The 15860-nt window shown below is 47.0% G+C and overlaps 1 protein-coding gene across 1 annotated transcript in view; it reads right to left on the bottom strand.

Moving 5' to 3' along the window:
* Positions 1-7086, bottom strand: part of LOC140410270 (uncharacterized) — a 75300-nt gene extending 68214 nt beyond the window's left edge. The window contains exon 1 of the mRNA XM_072498237.1: positions 5558-7086. Within this exon, the coding sequence (XP_072354338.1) occupies positions 5558-6579 (1022 nt within the window). The 5' untranslated portion in view covers positions 6580-7086. The remainder of the gene's footprint in view (positions 1-5557) is intronic.
* Between the last annotated feature and the right edge of the window lie 8774 nt (positions 7087-15860).

Here is a 15860-nt window from a genome sequence, read left to right on the forward strand (position 1 = left end):
ACTCATTCAGAACAAGAACAAAGAAAATTACAGCACAGGAACAGGCCCTTCAGCCCTACCAGCCTGCGCCGATCCAGATCCTTTATCTAAACCTGTCACCTATTTTCCAAGGATCTACTTCCCTCTGTTCCCCGCCCGTTCATATAACTGTCTAGATGCATCTTAAATGATGCTATTGTGCCCGCCTCTACCACCTCCGCTGGCATAGCGTTCTAGGCACCCACCACCCTCTGCATAAAAAACTTTCCACGCACATCTCCCTTAAACTTTCCCCCTCTCACCTTGAAATCGTGACCCCTTGTAATTGACACCCCCACTCTTGGAAAAAGCTTGTTACTATCCACCCTGTCCATATCTCTCCTAATTTTGTAGACCTATAAAGAAGGGGTGAGGCAGCAGTGCTAACACCAGCGCCACCGTGCTGTCCACAAAGCTGCTTCTTTAATGTGTGAATGTAGTTGTATTGTGAATTAGGTTGAGTGAGAAGAATAAACAGTGATAAAATGATAGAAGAGCTGTCAAAGCAATTGCTTTGTTCTTGCAGGAGAGTGGTGATTCTTGTGCAATGGAAAACTCAACCCTCTCCACCTCCATGAATACAAAGAGCATTGAACTTACTTTTACCTATAACTCTTGCGAATTTACCTTTTCCTTTGAGTTTTAATTGCAGCTTTTGAAGAAAGAAGAATGAAGACCAGTGTCCATTTCCTTTGTTTTCTTTGAATTTTCTATTTTTATTTCAGGTTTAATTGTTAAGATTTAATTAAAGCAAAATATTGTGGAGAAGTATGAATATGGAAGCTTCCATGAATATATGAGTGTGTGTGTTTAATAAAGAACTTGTATGCATTTTCTTTGTTGTGTTGCTAGCTTTAACGTGGTATTTCCCCAAATTATGATTTTGCAATAGTAGCTTCAATACCGAAAAATCAAATGGGAGCGGTGAATTGGATTAAAAGTGCAATTTGAAATAAGATAAATGTTTGAAATTCCTTAATCTTGATTACTGGCCATAATCACTGTTCAAGATATAGATGTATATGAGAGAGTAATAATGATCAACATTTTGGAAGTCACTTTCAATAGAATTTTCTGGAAGAAAATGGACAATTAAAAAAAAAAAATCAAGGTATATAAACTGGAATTTGGAAATTGCCAGTTTAAGTTTGGAATAATCCTGGGTACATGTCGTTCAAAATTGTGGGGAAAAAAGGATCTAAAGTTTGGAATTTGAGGATAGTGATCTTTGATTCAGGAGACCGTGAGCTCCTTTTTTTTTTATGTGGCAGTGATGATGTCATTACATTTGAAAACATTTGTTCTGATTTCCCAAACAGACAGGGATTTCACTAGTTTCTGCTCAGTTCATTACACATCTAATTTTCTGACCGAGAAATTGACACAATACATCCAGACCAAATTAACTCATTTGGCTCCAAATCGAATGTAGCTTTGTGCTTTTGTTTCAAAATAGATGGATCAGAGGTCACAGAAAACAAGCAAATCTGGCAGCTTCAAGACTGTTTATTATAACACAATGATCACTGGGGACTAAAGGCTTTGCCTTTTGTAAAAAAGATGGTTAACTCATTCAAACCTGTCACCTGTTGAGCTAAATTGTTTATATAATTAGTTTGACGTAATTTCCATACCAATTGTAAGCACTACTGTTTTTGATAATTTGGTTGTTCTTCCATTCCTGATGTAATTGTTCTTGATATTTAATTGACTGCATAAATTGAATGCGTGGAATAACAACTCTTATAAGAGGCAAAGTTACCTAAAGGTTTAAGGGGATAAACAGATTTTAATCTTTGACAAATAAAAGTTAATGAAAAAATGGTCAAGGAAAAATAATGTTTTTTGCTATTCGAACAGAGATATTCGCAGCTTATGATGTCACTATTTGAAGCTGGGATAATTATTAAATAAACAATAATTTTTCTGTTTTTAGAGTTACCTATAATGAGTAAATGTTATCAGAGGTAATGCATATGTGAAGATGTAAAATCTGTTGCTTTAATTCCATAAACTTAGTTGTGGGGCTTAGTTTTACAGCTGGTTTGTGATGCAGAGAAAGGCCAACAGCGTGGGTTCAATTCCCGTACCGGCTGGAAGTTATTCATGAAGGCTCCGCCTTCTCAACCTTGCCCCTCGTCTGAGGTGTGGTGATCCTCAGGTTAAATCACCACCTGTCAGCTCTCCCCCTGAAAGGGGAAAGTAGCCTATGGTCATCTGGGACTACTATGACTTTACATATTTACTTAATTGGAATTAATGACTTTTTGTGAAAGGATAAGGACTCTTATGTGTTCATGAGAAAAGTGATCTGTAGGTGGAGAACTGGTGTTAAATCTAGAGAGTCGATAAAGTTAGTAATCATGTGGGGTTGTGGAATGAAAGTCAAAACCTTAGAAGAAGGATAAAATACAGAAGGCGCGCAGATCACGAACAAAGAAATGTGAAGAACAATGATGAGATAATGGAGGGGTTTACTCTACTATTTGTTAAGGTGGCTTAAAATTTGTTCAAGTTACTTTTTACCTGTACTGAGTTATTTAAACTTTAAGGGGACATGCTGGTGGAGACAAAGAAGTTTGACCTATGACTACTGAGAATTTAGGTTTACAACGATAGTTGTGACAAAGAGATTAAGTAAACAAATAAAATATGTTAAAGTCTTGGATCATATGGAATGTTTGATTTCTGCATGAAAAGAATAAATATTGTGTTGGAATAGTAGTTGGATTCAGGTCTGAATACAGAGAAGAGGCAAAGCTTTGAGAGATCTCTGATTTCCAATGGGGACTGGGTAAGCGTAGGAGGCTCCATCAATGTTACCATCGTTTGCCTAAAGCCCAAATTCTGGCCAGAATAGGTACCAATAATGGATTTATCCCAGAAAACCTGCAATGGATTAAACAACAATGAACTAAAACCCTTTGGACATATGTAGATGTTATCCAGCGAGCTAGAGACACCAGGAAAGAGATTGAGATGAGAAAAGAAACTAGCTTATGGGATGATATTTAGAATTGGGGGCACAAACGTACAAATATATTCGTGAATAAGAATTGCTTTACACATTATGATTATCGTAATCATTTTGGTATCTGTTAATAAGAAAGAGTGAACTAGTGTTAAAATGATACTGAAATTGCGACATGGCTTAGACTTGAAGGCATACTCGGAAAGTAGGCAGGTATAATTATGATCCAATTTGCTAACGCTTAACAGATCAAAGGGGGGAAGGGAACTGTAGCCTGATGGGTGTTTTTAAATACACCAGCAAAGTGAAGACACCAGCAAAGCCTGATGGTTAAAAAGGATAACTATCAGCATAACTGTATCAGCATAAGCAGCATAAAGAGTGGGGATCTGCAGTGAAGAACAGATGTATAGCCAGGGAGTGAGAACAGGAGCTGACTGGACAATGGTTGTTATTATGCCTTGGACAGCCAATAATTGAACACAGACCCACTGTGTGTCGTGCTCCTGTGAGGAAAATGACCCTGAGTAAGTCAGAACTCTGAGCATTCGTGTCTACAGGATCAATTAGTGTCATCTATAAGATCTATATTAAAGGAGAGACAAAGAGACTTCTGAAGCAATAACCTGGAAGAATAACCATCATAAGAAGCCGTGCCCTGGATCCGGGACTATGAATTTTAATAGCTTTAATAGAACAGAGTTTCTGTGAAATACTGTGTTGAGTAAGTAAAGTCGCCATAGTCCCAGATGACCATAGGGTGCTTTCCCCTTTGAGGTGATTTAACCGGAGGTTCAAGGTGGTGATTTAAACCTGAGGGGCAAGGTTGAGAAGGCAGGGCCTTCATGAATAATCTCAGCTAGTACAGGATTTGAACCTGCGCTGTTGGTCTTGTTCTGCATCACAAATCACTGTCCAGCTAAATGTGTAACAGTTTCTGATACCCTTTATAGTGGTGTTTTGATACTTTTGGAGTACCTTGGTAAGGTACAATAAAAGAGATTGTTGTGCAATAATTTAAGAGTTTGAATGTTTTTTCTGTAACAAGTTTGAGGTGCAACAGAAGACTGCCAACAAAAGACAAACACTTTTAAGAACAAGTATTTTGTATGGTTAAATATACAAAGTGCACCCCAAAAATTGCAGAATTTCAAGGGGTTAAAGGGAGGAAGAAACTTAAATTGATCACAATCACTAGAGAAAAACTACTAGGGAAACTAATGGAATGAAGTGATTACACCTTTCCTTGATCTGGTGGACTGCATCTCAGGGTCTTAAAATGGATGCATTGGTTGTAATCGGTGATTCTGGAAAGGCCCTAGCGAATTGGAAATTGGAAATGTGACATTGATATTGAAGGAGAGAGAGACAGAAAAAACAATTAACCGAACGTTGGTCATTGGGAAAATGATGGAATCCATTATTAACGTACATTGTTTTATGAAAGGAAAATAGTGATCAACAAATTTATTTGAGTGCTCTGAGGATTGACAAGTGGCGTAGTTGCAGGGAAACCAGTCGATGCAATGTGTTTGGATTTCCAAAAGATATTCTAAAAGGTGACACACAAAATGTTACTACACACTAATGTTGGGGTAATAAATTAGCATGCATGGAGGAGAGTTGGGATAAATAGTCATTTTCAGGTTGGAAAACTGTAACTAGTGGAGTGGCACAGGGATTATTGTTGGGGGCCTCAATTATAACTTGGCTGAAGGGACTGACTGCATTTAAGTCAAATTTGTTGCAGCTACAAAGATAGGTAGGAAAGGAAGTTGTGGGCAGGCTAGAAAAAGTTTGCAAAGGGATAGAGATAGGATAGGTGAGAGTGGTAAATTTGGCAGATGTGGGAAAGGCATGGGTTTCCACGTTTTCGTGCTGCTGCTGTGCAGTAACAACACAAGTGGTATTTTCCACTCACTTTCGCTGCCTTCAAGCCAAAAATACGTACTGCCTACAACACATTGAGTAAAGTGATATATGAGTTTCAGTGCCGCTGTGATGTCAGGTATGCAGGCTGTACACCCCAATGATTGCTGGATCATACCAAACTGCATGTCCCTTTGCCTGCTCGCAATGGGTAGTTACTGGCCATTCTCAACTAGCTTATGGTCAAACAGGCCATTAGATTGGATTCCGTGATTCAACAAAACTTGCTGAACAATCTTAAGAATTACATCAACAACCAATTTCACATCATCAGGCTCAAATGTGGCTCACTTAACACTTGTTAGATGCTACATATATTCATAACTAAGGATCTGTCCTCTACAGGCAGAAGGAACATGTCCAGGCATTGTGCCATTTTTGAAGTAAACAACAGTCTGAGGGATAATAGTTCCTAGGTGATCTTCCACAGTAGTACCTCAAACAATCAGAGTTCACTTGTTAACCATAAGCACCTTTTCCGATGCAGTATAAATTGTTCCCTTTGAAATTTGGCATTCTTGCAACTGTACTGATGAGTGCAAGATGAAAAGCTGTAGCAGCATGTCTCTCTTTTCCCAGTAATACTCAACCAAGTGAGTACCTGCAGAATTGGAGCAATGCTGTCAGTTGTGAACTTGCTGGTGCTTCACAAGATAGGATGATCGACTGAATCCCTTCCCACACATGGAGCAGGAGAAGGGCTTTTCCCCAGTGTGAACCCGCTGGTGGCTCACCAGGTTGGAGCGTTGAGTGAATCCCTTTCCACACACTGAGCAGGTGAATGGATTCTCCCCAGTGTGAACCCGCCGGTGGCTGAGTAGATTGGAAGCTTGCGCAAATCCCTTCCCACACACAGAGCAGGTGAACGGTCTCTCACCGGTGTGAACCCGCTGGTGTGCCAGCAGGTCCGTTGACTGATTAAAACCCTTCCCACACACAGAGCAGATGAAGGGTCTCTCCCCAGTGTGAACTCGCTGGTGTCTCAGCAGGGTTGATGACAGAGTGAATCCCTTCCCACACACGGAGCAAGTGAATGGTCTCTCGCCAGTGTGAACCCGCTGGTGTGCCAACAGGCTTGCAGACTCGGCAAATCCCCTTTCACACACGAAGCAAGTGAATGGCCTCTCCCCAGTGTGAACTCGCTGATGTCTCAACATATTGGAGGCTTGAGTGAATCCCTTCCCACAGACTGAGCAGGTGAAAGGATTCTCTCCAGTGTGAATTCGCTGGTGTGTCAGTAGATTGGAGGCATGAGTGAATCTCTCCTCACACACAGAGCAGGCAAATGGTTTCTCACCAGTGTGAACTCGCTGGTGTGTTAGCAGGTCGGATGACTGAGTAAATCCCTTCCCACACACAGAGCAGGTGAATGGTCTCTCTCCAGTGTGAACTCGCTGGTGTCTCAGCAAGGTTGATGACAGAGTAAATCCCTTCCCACACTCTGGACAGGTGAATGGCCTCACCTTGGTGTGATTGCATCGATGAGTTTCCAGCTCAGATGGGTGACTGAATCTTTTCTCACAGTCCCCACACTTACAAGGCCTTTCTCCAGTTTGGTCACACTTGTGCCTCCCCAGGTCAGATGATTGTTTGAACCTGCATCCACACATGGAACACCTGTACGATTTGCCCACACTGCAAATGTTGTTCTTCTCTTCCATGTTGCAAATAATCTTCAACTCCTGATGTATGAGTCAGACAGATCAGTCCGGTATTGGCTGTTTCCCTGTGATGCAAGTTTCTATCATCAATAACTAAAAACTGAAGGAGGAATTCAGAACAGTTTACTGGCTTTCCTATAGATTACTCCAGAACCCACAGTCTCGTCCCTCGTATTGAAATCAGTCTTTCTTAGAATGCTTGTCCCTTTAAAACATAAGGGAATACAGAAGGACCGTGTCCCTTTAAATATGCCGAGCTGCTGCTGGGAGACGCGCATGCTCAGTTGGCTGAAACTGCAGGTCCGGCTCTGCGCGCTGAGGCAGGCGAACATTGAAAGGCCGAATCATGGTCTGAAAATTACTTTTCCCAAACTGAGTGAGCTCGAGGATGGTGGAGAGAGAGAGAATCAAATAAAACACAAATCTGAGAGTCCGACCGGGCTAACCGGTCAGCATGAAGCAGATGCGACCGCGACACCGTGAAGCGGAGGTCACGTGATTCCGAAGGCCCGATGATGCTGTGAGTGACGTACAAACGGACCAATAGGGAGACGGTAGGCGGAGCTGGAGGCCCGAGGAGGCAGTGGCTCCTCCAACCAATGGCGGTGCAGTAAGGGGGCGGGACATCGAGTGGGAGCTCAGGTGTGCTGGAGCCGATTGTGAGGCGTGTCTCCAGGTGAGAGCAGTTGAGTCAACAGAGACTGGCAGTGGAGGCTGGAGCTGCCCTGGGACAGGGGGTGGAGGCTGGAGCTGCTCTGGGACAGGGGGTGGAGGCTGGAGCTGCTCTGGGACAGGGGGTGGAGGCTGGAGCTGCCCTGGGACAGGGGGTGGAGGCTGGAGCTGCTCTGGGACAGGGTGGAGGCTGGAGCTGCCCTGGGACAGGGGGTGGAGGCTGGAGCTGCCCTGGGACAGGGGGTGGAGGCTGGAGCTGCTCTGGGACAGGGGGTGGAGGCTGGAGCTGCTCTGGGACAGGGGGTGGAGGCTGGAGCTGCCCTGGGACAGGGGGTGGAGGCTGGAGCTGCTCTGGGACAGGGTGGAGGCTGGAGCTGCCCTGGGACAGGATGGAGGCTGGAGCTGCTCTGGGACAGGAGGCACAGGGAGAAAGCAATCACAGGTAAGATACATGATGCACGATCAATTGCACAAAGACTAAAGTTGGGTACAACTGTGGCTTTATTACAGTCAGATGCGTGGCCTCCTGCTGCAGCTGGCGAAATGGCAGGGCACTGGAGGTCATGCATATTTATACAGTTCTCCCTGGGCGGAGCCAGCCGGCAGGATTATTATTGGCGGTGCACAATAGTGACCGAATGGAGTGTAGAGCGTCAGGGAGGACCTCCTGCCAGCGAGAGGCTGGGAGGTTCCTGGACCGTAGGGCCAGCTGGATGGCCCTCCAAACCGTCCCATTCTCCCGTTCTACTTGCCCGTTTCCCCGGGGGTTGTAGCTGGTTGTCCCGCTGGAGGTGATACCCCTACAGGAACTGACGCAGCTCATCGCTCATGAATGAGGATCCCCTGTCACTGTAGATGTAGGCGGGCAAACCGAACAGGGCAAAGATGGTGCTCAGGGCCTTGATGACGGTGGCAGGCGTCATATCGGGGCATGGGATGGCGAAGGGAAATCTGGAGTACTCATCGACCACACTGAGAATGTACGTGTTACGGTCGGTGGAGGGGAGGGGCCCTTTGAAATCCACGTTCAAAGGGGTGGGAAGCCTTCACCAGGCGCGCACAGTCTGGCCGGTAGAAGTGCGGCTTGCACCCCACACAGACCTGGCAGTCCCTGGTGACTGTCCTTACTTCCTCGACTGAGTAGGGCAGATTGCGAGCTTTGACCAGATGGTACAATCGAGTGACCCCTGGGTGACAAAGGCTGTCGCGTAGGGCCCGGAGTTGGTCCACTTGTGCTGGCACATGTACCTCGGGAGAGGGCGTCTGGGAGCTCGTTGAGTTTACCGGGGCGATACAAGATCTCGTAATTATAGGTGGAGAGGTCGATTCTCCACCGCAAGATTTTATCATTTTTGATCTTGCCCCGCTGTGTGTTATTGAACATGAAGGCTACCGACCGTTGGTCCGTAAGGAGAGTGAATCTCTGACAGGTAATGCCTCCAATGCCGCACGGCTTCAACGATAGCTTGGGCCTCCTTTTCGACATATGAGTGTTGAATTTCAGAGGCATGAAGGGTGCGGGAAAAGAATGCCACGGGTCTGCCTGCCTGGTTTCGAGTGGCGGCAAGGGCGGCGTCTGAAGCGTTGCTTTCTACTTGGAAAGGCAGTGACTCGTCCACTGCGCGTATCCCGGCCTTGGCGATGTCTGCTCTGATGCGGGCGAAAACGTGTTGTGCCTCGGCCGCGAGGGGGAATTGGGTGGACTGGATGAGTGGGCGGGCCTTGTCTGCATAGTTTGGGACCCACTGAGCGTAGTAGGAAAAGAACCTCAGGCAGCGTTTGAGGGCCTTGGGGCAGTGGGGGAGGGGAAGTTCCATGAGCGGGCGCATGCGGTCGGTGTTGAGCCCGAGAAGTCCGTTTTGGACTATATAGCCGAGAATGGCTAACCTGGTTGTGCTGAACACACACTTCTCTTTGTTGTAGGTCAGGTTGAGAAGAGTGGCGGTGCGGAGGAATTTATCGAGGTTGGCATTGTGGTCCTGCTGGTTATGGCCGCAGATGGTGACGTTATCTAAGTACGGAAAGGTGGCCCGGAAACCGTACTGGTCGACCATTCGGTCCATCTCTCTTTGGAAGACCAAGACCCCATTTGTGACACCGAAAGGGACTCTAAGGAAGTGGTAGAGGCGACTGTCCGCCTCGAAGGCCATGTATTGCTGGTCCGACTTCCGGATGGGGAGCTGGTGGTAGGCGGATTTCAGGTCAATTGTTGAGAAGACCCGGTACTGCGCAATCTGATTGACCATATCAGATATGCGTGGGTGGGGGTACCCGTCGAGCTGCGTGTACCGATTGATGGTCTGGCTGTAGTCCACGACCATCCTGTGTTTCTCTGTGTTTTAACCACTGCCACTTGTGCTCTCCAGGGGCTGCTGCTGGCCTCGATAATACCCTCCTTAAGCAGCCGCTGGATTTCGGACCTGATGAAGATCTTGTCCTGGATGCTGTACTGTCTGCTCCTAGTGGCAATGGGCTTGCAATCCGCAGTTAGATTGGCAAAAATGAAGGGAGGATCGACCTTGAGGGTCGCGAGGCCGCAAACGGTAAGGGGGGATAAGGGCCCGCCGAATTTGGGGGTGAGGCTCTGGAGATTGCACTGGAAGTCCAGGCTCAACAGGAGTGCAGTGCAGAGATTAGGAAGGACATCGAGGCGGAAGTTACTGAATTCTACACCCTGGACCATACAAAACCCTCGGATCTGGACGGAGTGGGATCCGGAGGCAAGGGAAATCCTTTGATTGGCAGGATGGACCGCGAGGGAGCAGCGCCTTACCGTATCTGGGTGAACGAAGCTTTTGGTGCTGCCAGAGTCCAGCAGGCACGAGGTCACGTGGCCGTTGGTTTTAACCGTCGTCGACGCGGTGGCCAGGTTGTGCGGGCGAGATTGGTCCAGCGTCATCGAAGCGAGCTGCGGGTAGCCATCGGATGCTTCGGGTGGCGACCATGTGCGGTTCCGATGTCGGGATGTCTGGGGAACCTGTGGGGAGCAAGATGGCGGCGCCCATGCTGCGCACATTGCGGGCTCGGGACAAGGTGGCAGCGCCCATGGTGCGCACATTGCAGGGTCGGGACAAGTTGGCGGCTCCCACTGTGTGTCTGGCGTGGGGGAGGGGGCGACAGCGAGTGCGATCGCAGTGACTGCGCGGGCCTGGAACACAGCCGCGAAATGGCCCTTTTTACTGCAGGCTTTACAAACTGCAGTGCGAGCCGGGCAGTGTTGGCGGGGATGCTTCTGCTGACCGCAGAAGTAGCAGCAGGGACCCCCGGGGTGCGCGGATCGGCGTGCGGCGCAGGCGTATTGCGAAGGCAGGGCCCCGGCTGAGTAGGTCGTCGGTGGGGTCCAGGAGGGGTAGGACGGGGTAGAAGGGTGGGCTGCACGGTGGGAGAGGTACGATTGTACGTTACGGGATGCGACCGTCATGGAGAGCACCAAGGCTTTAATCTCCGCGTGGCCCCTTCCAGCAATCGTTCTCGGATGCGGTCCGATGAAATCCCCGTCACGAAGGCATCGCGCATGAGGAGATTTGCGTGTTCGGCATCCGTGACGGCCTGACAGTCACGGTCCCGGATGAGTGGAATTAGGGCCCGCCAGAAGTCTTCGATGGACTCACCAGGTAGTTGCGAGTGGGTGGCCAGTACATGCCTGGCGAAAAGTGTGTTCGCCTTCTGCGCGTAGTGGTCTTTGAGGAGTACCATTGCTTTTGTTTAAGTCGTGGCGTCTTGGATCAACGGGAACACGCTGGAACTCGGTCTGGAGTACAGGACGTTGATCTTCTGAGCCTCCGTTGGCGCGGGTTCCGCCGCGTTGATATAAGCCTCGAAACATGCTAGCCAGTGAGTAAAGTCTTTCCTGGCGTCGGGCGAGTGAGGATCCAGCTGCAGGCGATCGGCTTAATTCGAATATCCATTCTGTGGAAAATCTGACTGTAATAAATTGATGCACGATCAATTGCACAAAGACTAAAGTTGGGTACAACTGTGGCTTTATTACAGTCAGATGCGTGGCCTCCTGCTGCAGCTGGCGAAATGGCAGGGCACTGGAGGTCATGCATATTTATACAGTTCTCCCTGGGCGGAGCCAACCGGCAGGAGCTACCGGCAAACCTGTAGTGCAGGTCCTACCTTACATCTCCTATTACAGTGGATCACCACAATACATACACATAATGCTTATTTTTATACCAGCCAGCCTTAATTGTTCACTCCTCCACCAACCCACAGAAGTAGCAGAGTGCAGTCTCCATGAGCTGCGGCAAGTCACCCAGCATTCTCAAATAGCACCTTCCAAAACTGCAATCTCTAAAACCTGGAAGGACAAGGGCAGCAGATACCCTTGCAAATTTCCCTCTAAACTGCACACCAACCCATCTTAGAACGATATTACAGTTCCTTAGCTGCTGCTGGGTCAAAATCCTGAATCTCACACCCTATCAGCACTGTGGGTACACCTACTCCACATGGACTGTAGCGGTTCAGGGAGGCAAATAATTCATCACCTTCTCAAGGACAATTAGGAATGAGGAAGAAACGCTGGTCGTGCCAGCAACACCCACTCCTGTGAAAGAATAAAAAAATATATTGTATGAAAACAGTAAATGCTGGAAGAGCTCCTCCAGCCTGAGCAACTCTGGAGAGAGAAACAGAGTTAAAGTGTCGGATCCAATATGACTCTTCTTTGGAATTACCGAAGGAGAGAGGGAGGGTTTTAGATTGCTGGCTGAAGATCCTAGAAGGTTTCCAATGGAGTCATATCACAACTGTTTCTATCTCCACAAATCCGTCGAGACATGGAGTTTTTCCAGCATTTTCCATTTTTTTATTGCAGATCTCCAGCTTTTACACATATACATCACAAAATGATTATAGTTGCAGAAGGAGGCCATTTGGCCTACTGTGTCTGAACCAGATCTCCAAATGAGCATCATCACCCAGTGCCATTTCCCTACCTTTTCCACATACGCCTGAACATTGGTTCTATTCAAATGATGATGTATTGCCCACTTGAATGTCTCGAATGAACCTGCTTCCATCACACTTCCAGGCATTGCATTCCAGACCCGAACCAGTCATGTGAAAAAGATTTTTCTCGCATCACATTTGGCCTCTTTTGCAAATCACTTTCAGTCTGTGCGCTCTCCTTCTTCATCTGTTTATGAGTGGGAATAGTAGGGCAGCAGGGTGGTGCAGTGTGTAGCACTGCAGCATCACGGCACCGAGGTCCCAGGTTCGATCTCGGCTCTGGGTCACCGCCATGTTGAGTTTGCACATTCTCCCCATGTTTGCGTGTGTTTCGCCCTCACAACCCAAAAGATGTGCAGGGTAGATGGATTGGCCAAGCTAAGTTGCCCCTCAATTGGAAAAATGAATTGGGTAAGAACCTCTCACAAAAACGTTTATCAGCCAACAACAAAGTATCAAACCCTCCAAAGCAGGTGCTGAGTGCGATCCAAATACAACCATCATGTCTACATAGTGCCGGGTATGATCAGAGACCATCATTGCTGAGTGTGTTGACTCCACCACCCCCGGCAGCAAGGGACTACCAACTACAAAAATGTCAATCCTAGAATAGACCTGGTCGACCTGAGAGAAGAATGAGAAATCCCTCTTCCCCCGGGAGTACCAATCTCCAATGGTCAGCTGCCCCCATTTGCTCCATGATGTGTCAACAGAGCCTTCACCATCCCAGCACACCTTTCGGTTTCGATTTATCCAGTTGGGGAACAAAACACAAGGTCCCCCCCCCCCCCCCGCCAGATCAGCTGTTGTGAATCCAAATCTGGGATCAGCGACAGCAACCTATTCATAAAAGTTGCCATCCCAATTTGGGGCTTATACATTACCCAGTATGTCCGGTGCACCCGCTAACAGCTCATTGACCATGACATACTTGCCATTTGGGTCTGTCAAAATCCTCCCCAATGAAAATTCTACTTGTTGATCAGGATCACAGTCCCCCAGGCCCTGCCATTGAACCCTGAATGAAACACATGCCCCACCCAGCTTCTCTGTAACCTTATCTGGTCTCTAACTCGTAAACCTGCAGCAGCACTAGAGGGTGGTACCGAAAAGCATTCTGGGGGAAATCAGTGCAGTCACCAGAACTTGGAAGGGGTATGAGAAGAAGGACCCTTGCACTCAACAGGAGGAACAGCATTCACCAGTGGGTGGTACTGAAAAGCTTTCTATGAGAAATCAGGGCAGTCACCACAACTTGGAGGGGGATTGAGGAGGACCACTGCCAAAGATGGAATAGCCCCAAACATTACATTCCTGTAGTGTTTCCATCCCTCCTTCCTCAAACCCCAAAAAAGAGTGAGGAAGACAGTGATTTAGGAAAGCACCAGACCTGCTAGGGGCACTCTTCTGAGTGTGAATTTAAGAACAGTAAGAAGTCTTACAACACCAGGTTAAAGTCCAACAGGTTTGCTTTGAATAACTAGCTTTCGGAGCACAGCTCCTTCCTCAGGTGAATGAAGAGGTGGGTTCCAGAAACATATATATGTATAGACGAAGTCAAAGATGCAAGACGATACTTTGAATGCGAGTCTTTGCAGGTAATTAAGTCTTTACATGTCCAGATGGAGCAACTGGAGAGAGGGCTAATCACAGGTTGAAGAGGTGTGAATTGTCTCAAGCCAGGACAGTTGGTAGGATTTTGCAAGCCCAGGTCAGATTCCCCCCCCCCCCCCCTCCCCCCTCCCCACCATCTGGCCTGGGCTTGGGAAGATACTGAGGGGCAGGATTTATTCATATTTGGAAGCAAATGGACACGTTAGTGACAGGCAGCATGGTTTTGTGTGGGGGGGCTTACCAACTTGATAGAGTTTTTTGAGGAGGTGACAAAATTAATTGATGAGGGAAGGGCTGTGGATGTTGTCTGCATGGACTTTAGTAAGGCATTTGAAAAGGTCCCTTTTGGCAGACTGGTACAAAAGGTAAAGGCGCATGGGATTCGGGATGTGCTGGCTAGGTGTACAAAGAACTGCCTTGGCACAGGAGACAGAGAGTCACAGTGGAAGGGAGTTTTTCAGAATGGAGATCTGTAACTTGTGGTGTTCCTATTGCTGTAATATATATAAATGATCTGAAGGAAAATGTAAATGGTCTGATTAGCATGTTTGCAGATGACATAAGCTAGGTGGAGTTGCAGATACTGAAGGGGACTGACAGAGCCTTAAAAAGGAAATGGATATATGGGCGGGTTGGGCAGAGAAATGGCAGATGGAGTTCAATCCAGAGAAATGCGAGGTGGAAGTTCAAATTCAGATGTGTATTGTACAGTAAATGGTAGAACGCTGAGCAGCATTGACATACAGAGGGATCTGGGTGTTCAGGTCTATATTTCCATGAAACTGGCAATGGAGGTCTATCAGGTGGTCAAGAAGGCATACAACATGCTTGCTTTCATCGGCCAGGGCATTGAGTTGGCAGGTCAAGTTACAGTCGTATAAAACTTTAGTAAGGCACATTTGGCATATTGCCTGCAGTTCTGGTTGCCACACTATGAGAAGGACATGGATGCTTTGGAGAGAGTGCAAAGAATGTTTACCAGGATGTTGCCTCGTCTGGAGGGTGTTAGCTTTGAGGAGATGCTGAATAAACTCGGATTGTTTTCATTGGAGAGACTGAGGCTGCGGGGAGATCTCTGGTATAGACAGGGTGAATAGTCAGAATCTTTTTCCCAGGGTGGAAGACTTAATTACAAGGGCCACAGGTTCAAGGTGAAGGGGGGAAAGTTGAGGGAAATATGCGGGGAACGTTTTTCTCGCAGAGGGTGATGGTTCCCTGAACACGTTGCCAGTGGAGATGGTGGAGGCAGGCATGATAGTAAAGTTTGAGATGTATCTTGACAAGCAGGCTTCACATGAAGTCACTGTGAAAAGCCCCTAGTTGCCACATTCCGGCGCCTGTTCGGGGAGGCCGGTAGGGGAATTGAACCCGCACTGCTGGCCTTGTTCTGCTTTACAAGCCAGCTGTTTAGCCCACTGTGCTAAAGATCGTTTGGGCAAGAAGTAGTAAGTCTAAATAACGAATCTGGATCGGCGCAGGTTTGGTGGGCCGAAGGGCCTGTTTCTGTGCTGCAATGACCGTTGCCAACTTGAAATGATCCATTTATCTCTATCTGCTTCCTGTAGCTAACCCATGCTTTATTTGTTAATATGTTACCCTGTGCACCATGAGCTCTTATTTTTGTGTAATAACCTTTGATGTTGCAACACAGCAGATGCCTTTTGGAAATTCAGGTTCACCACATCTGCAGCTTCCCCTTTATCCATGTTCTTGTTACTTCCTCAAAAAACTCTAATAAATTAGTCAGACATGATTTTCCCTTCACAAATGAATGAATTTGTTTTCAACACACACAACATTGAAACAACCTCTCAACGGTCAGAATTCACTGATCGTGCAATAAATCCATTGGAATTCTATAAAAGCAAGAAGTAGAGAAGAAGGAGTAAGAGCGAGAGAGGAGAAGGATAAATACAAACGCCGGTTCAAAAACTGACAAAGGACCAACCAAAACAGCTGATTGGTGAAAACATCCAGGTGAGATTTTATTCAAATGTTAAAATTTTTTTTTAAAGAAGTATCGATTAGTACCTTAC

Source organism: Scyliorhinus torazame, chromosome 4 (assembly GCF_047496885.1).
Source record: "Scyliorhinus torazame isolate Kashiwa2021f chromosome 4, sScyTor2.1, whole genome shotgun sequence".
NCBI classification, from domain to species: Eukaryota; Metazoa; Chordata; class Chondrichthyes; order Carcharhiniformes; family Scyliorhinidae; genus Scyliorhinus; species Scyliorhinus torazame.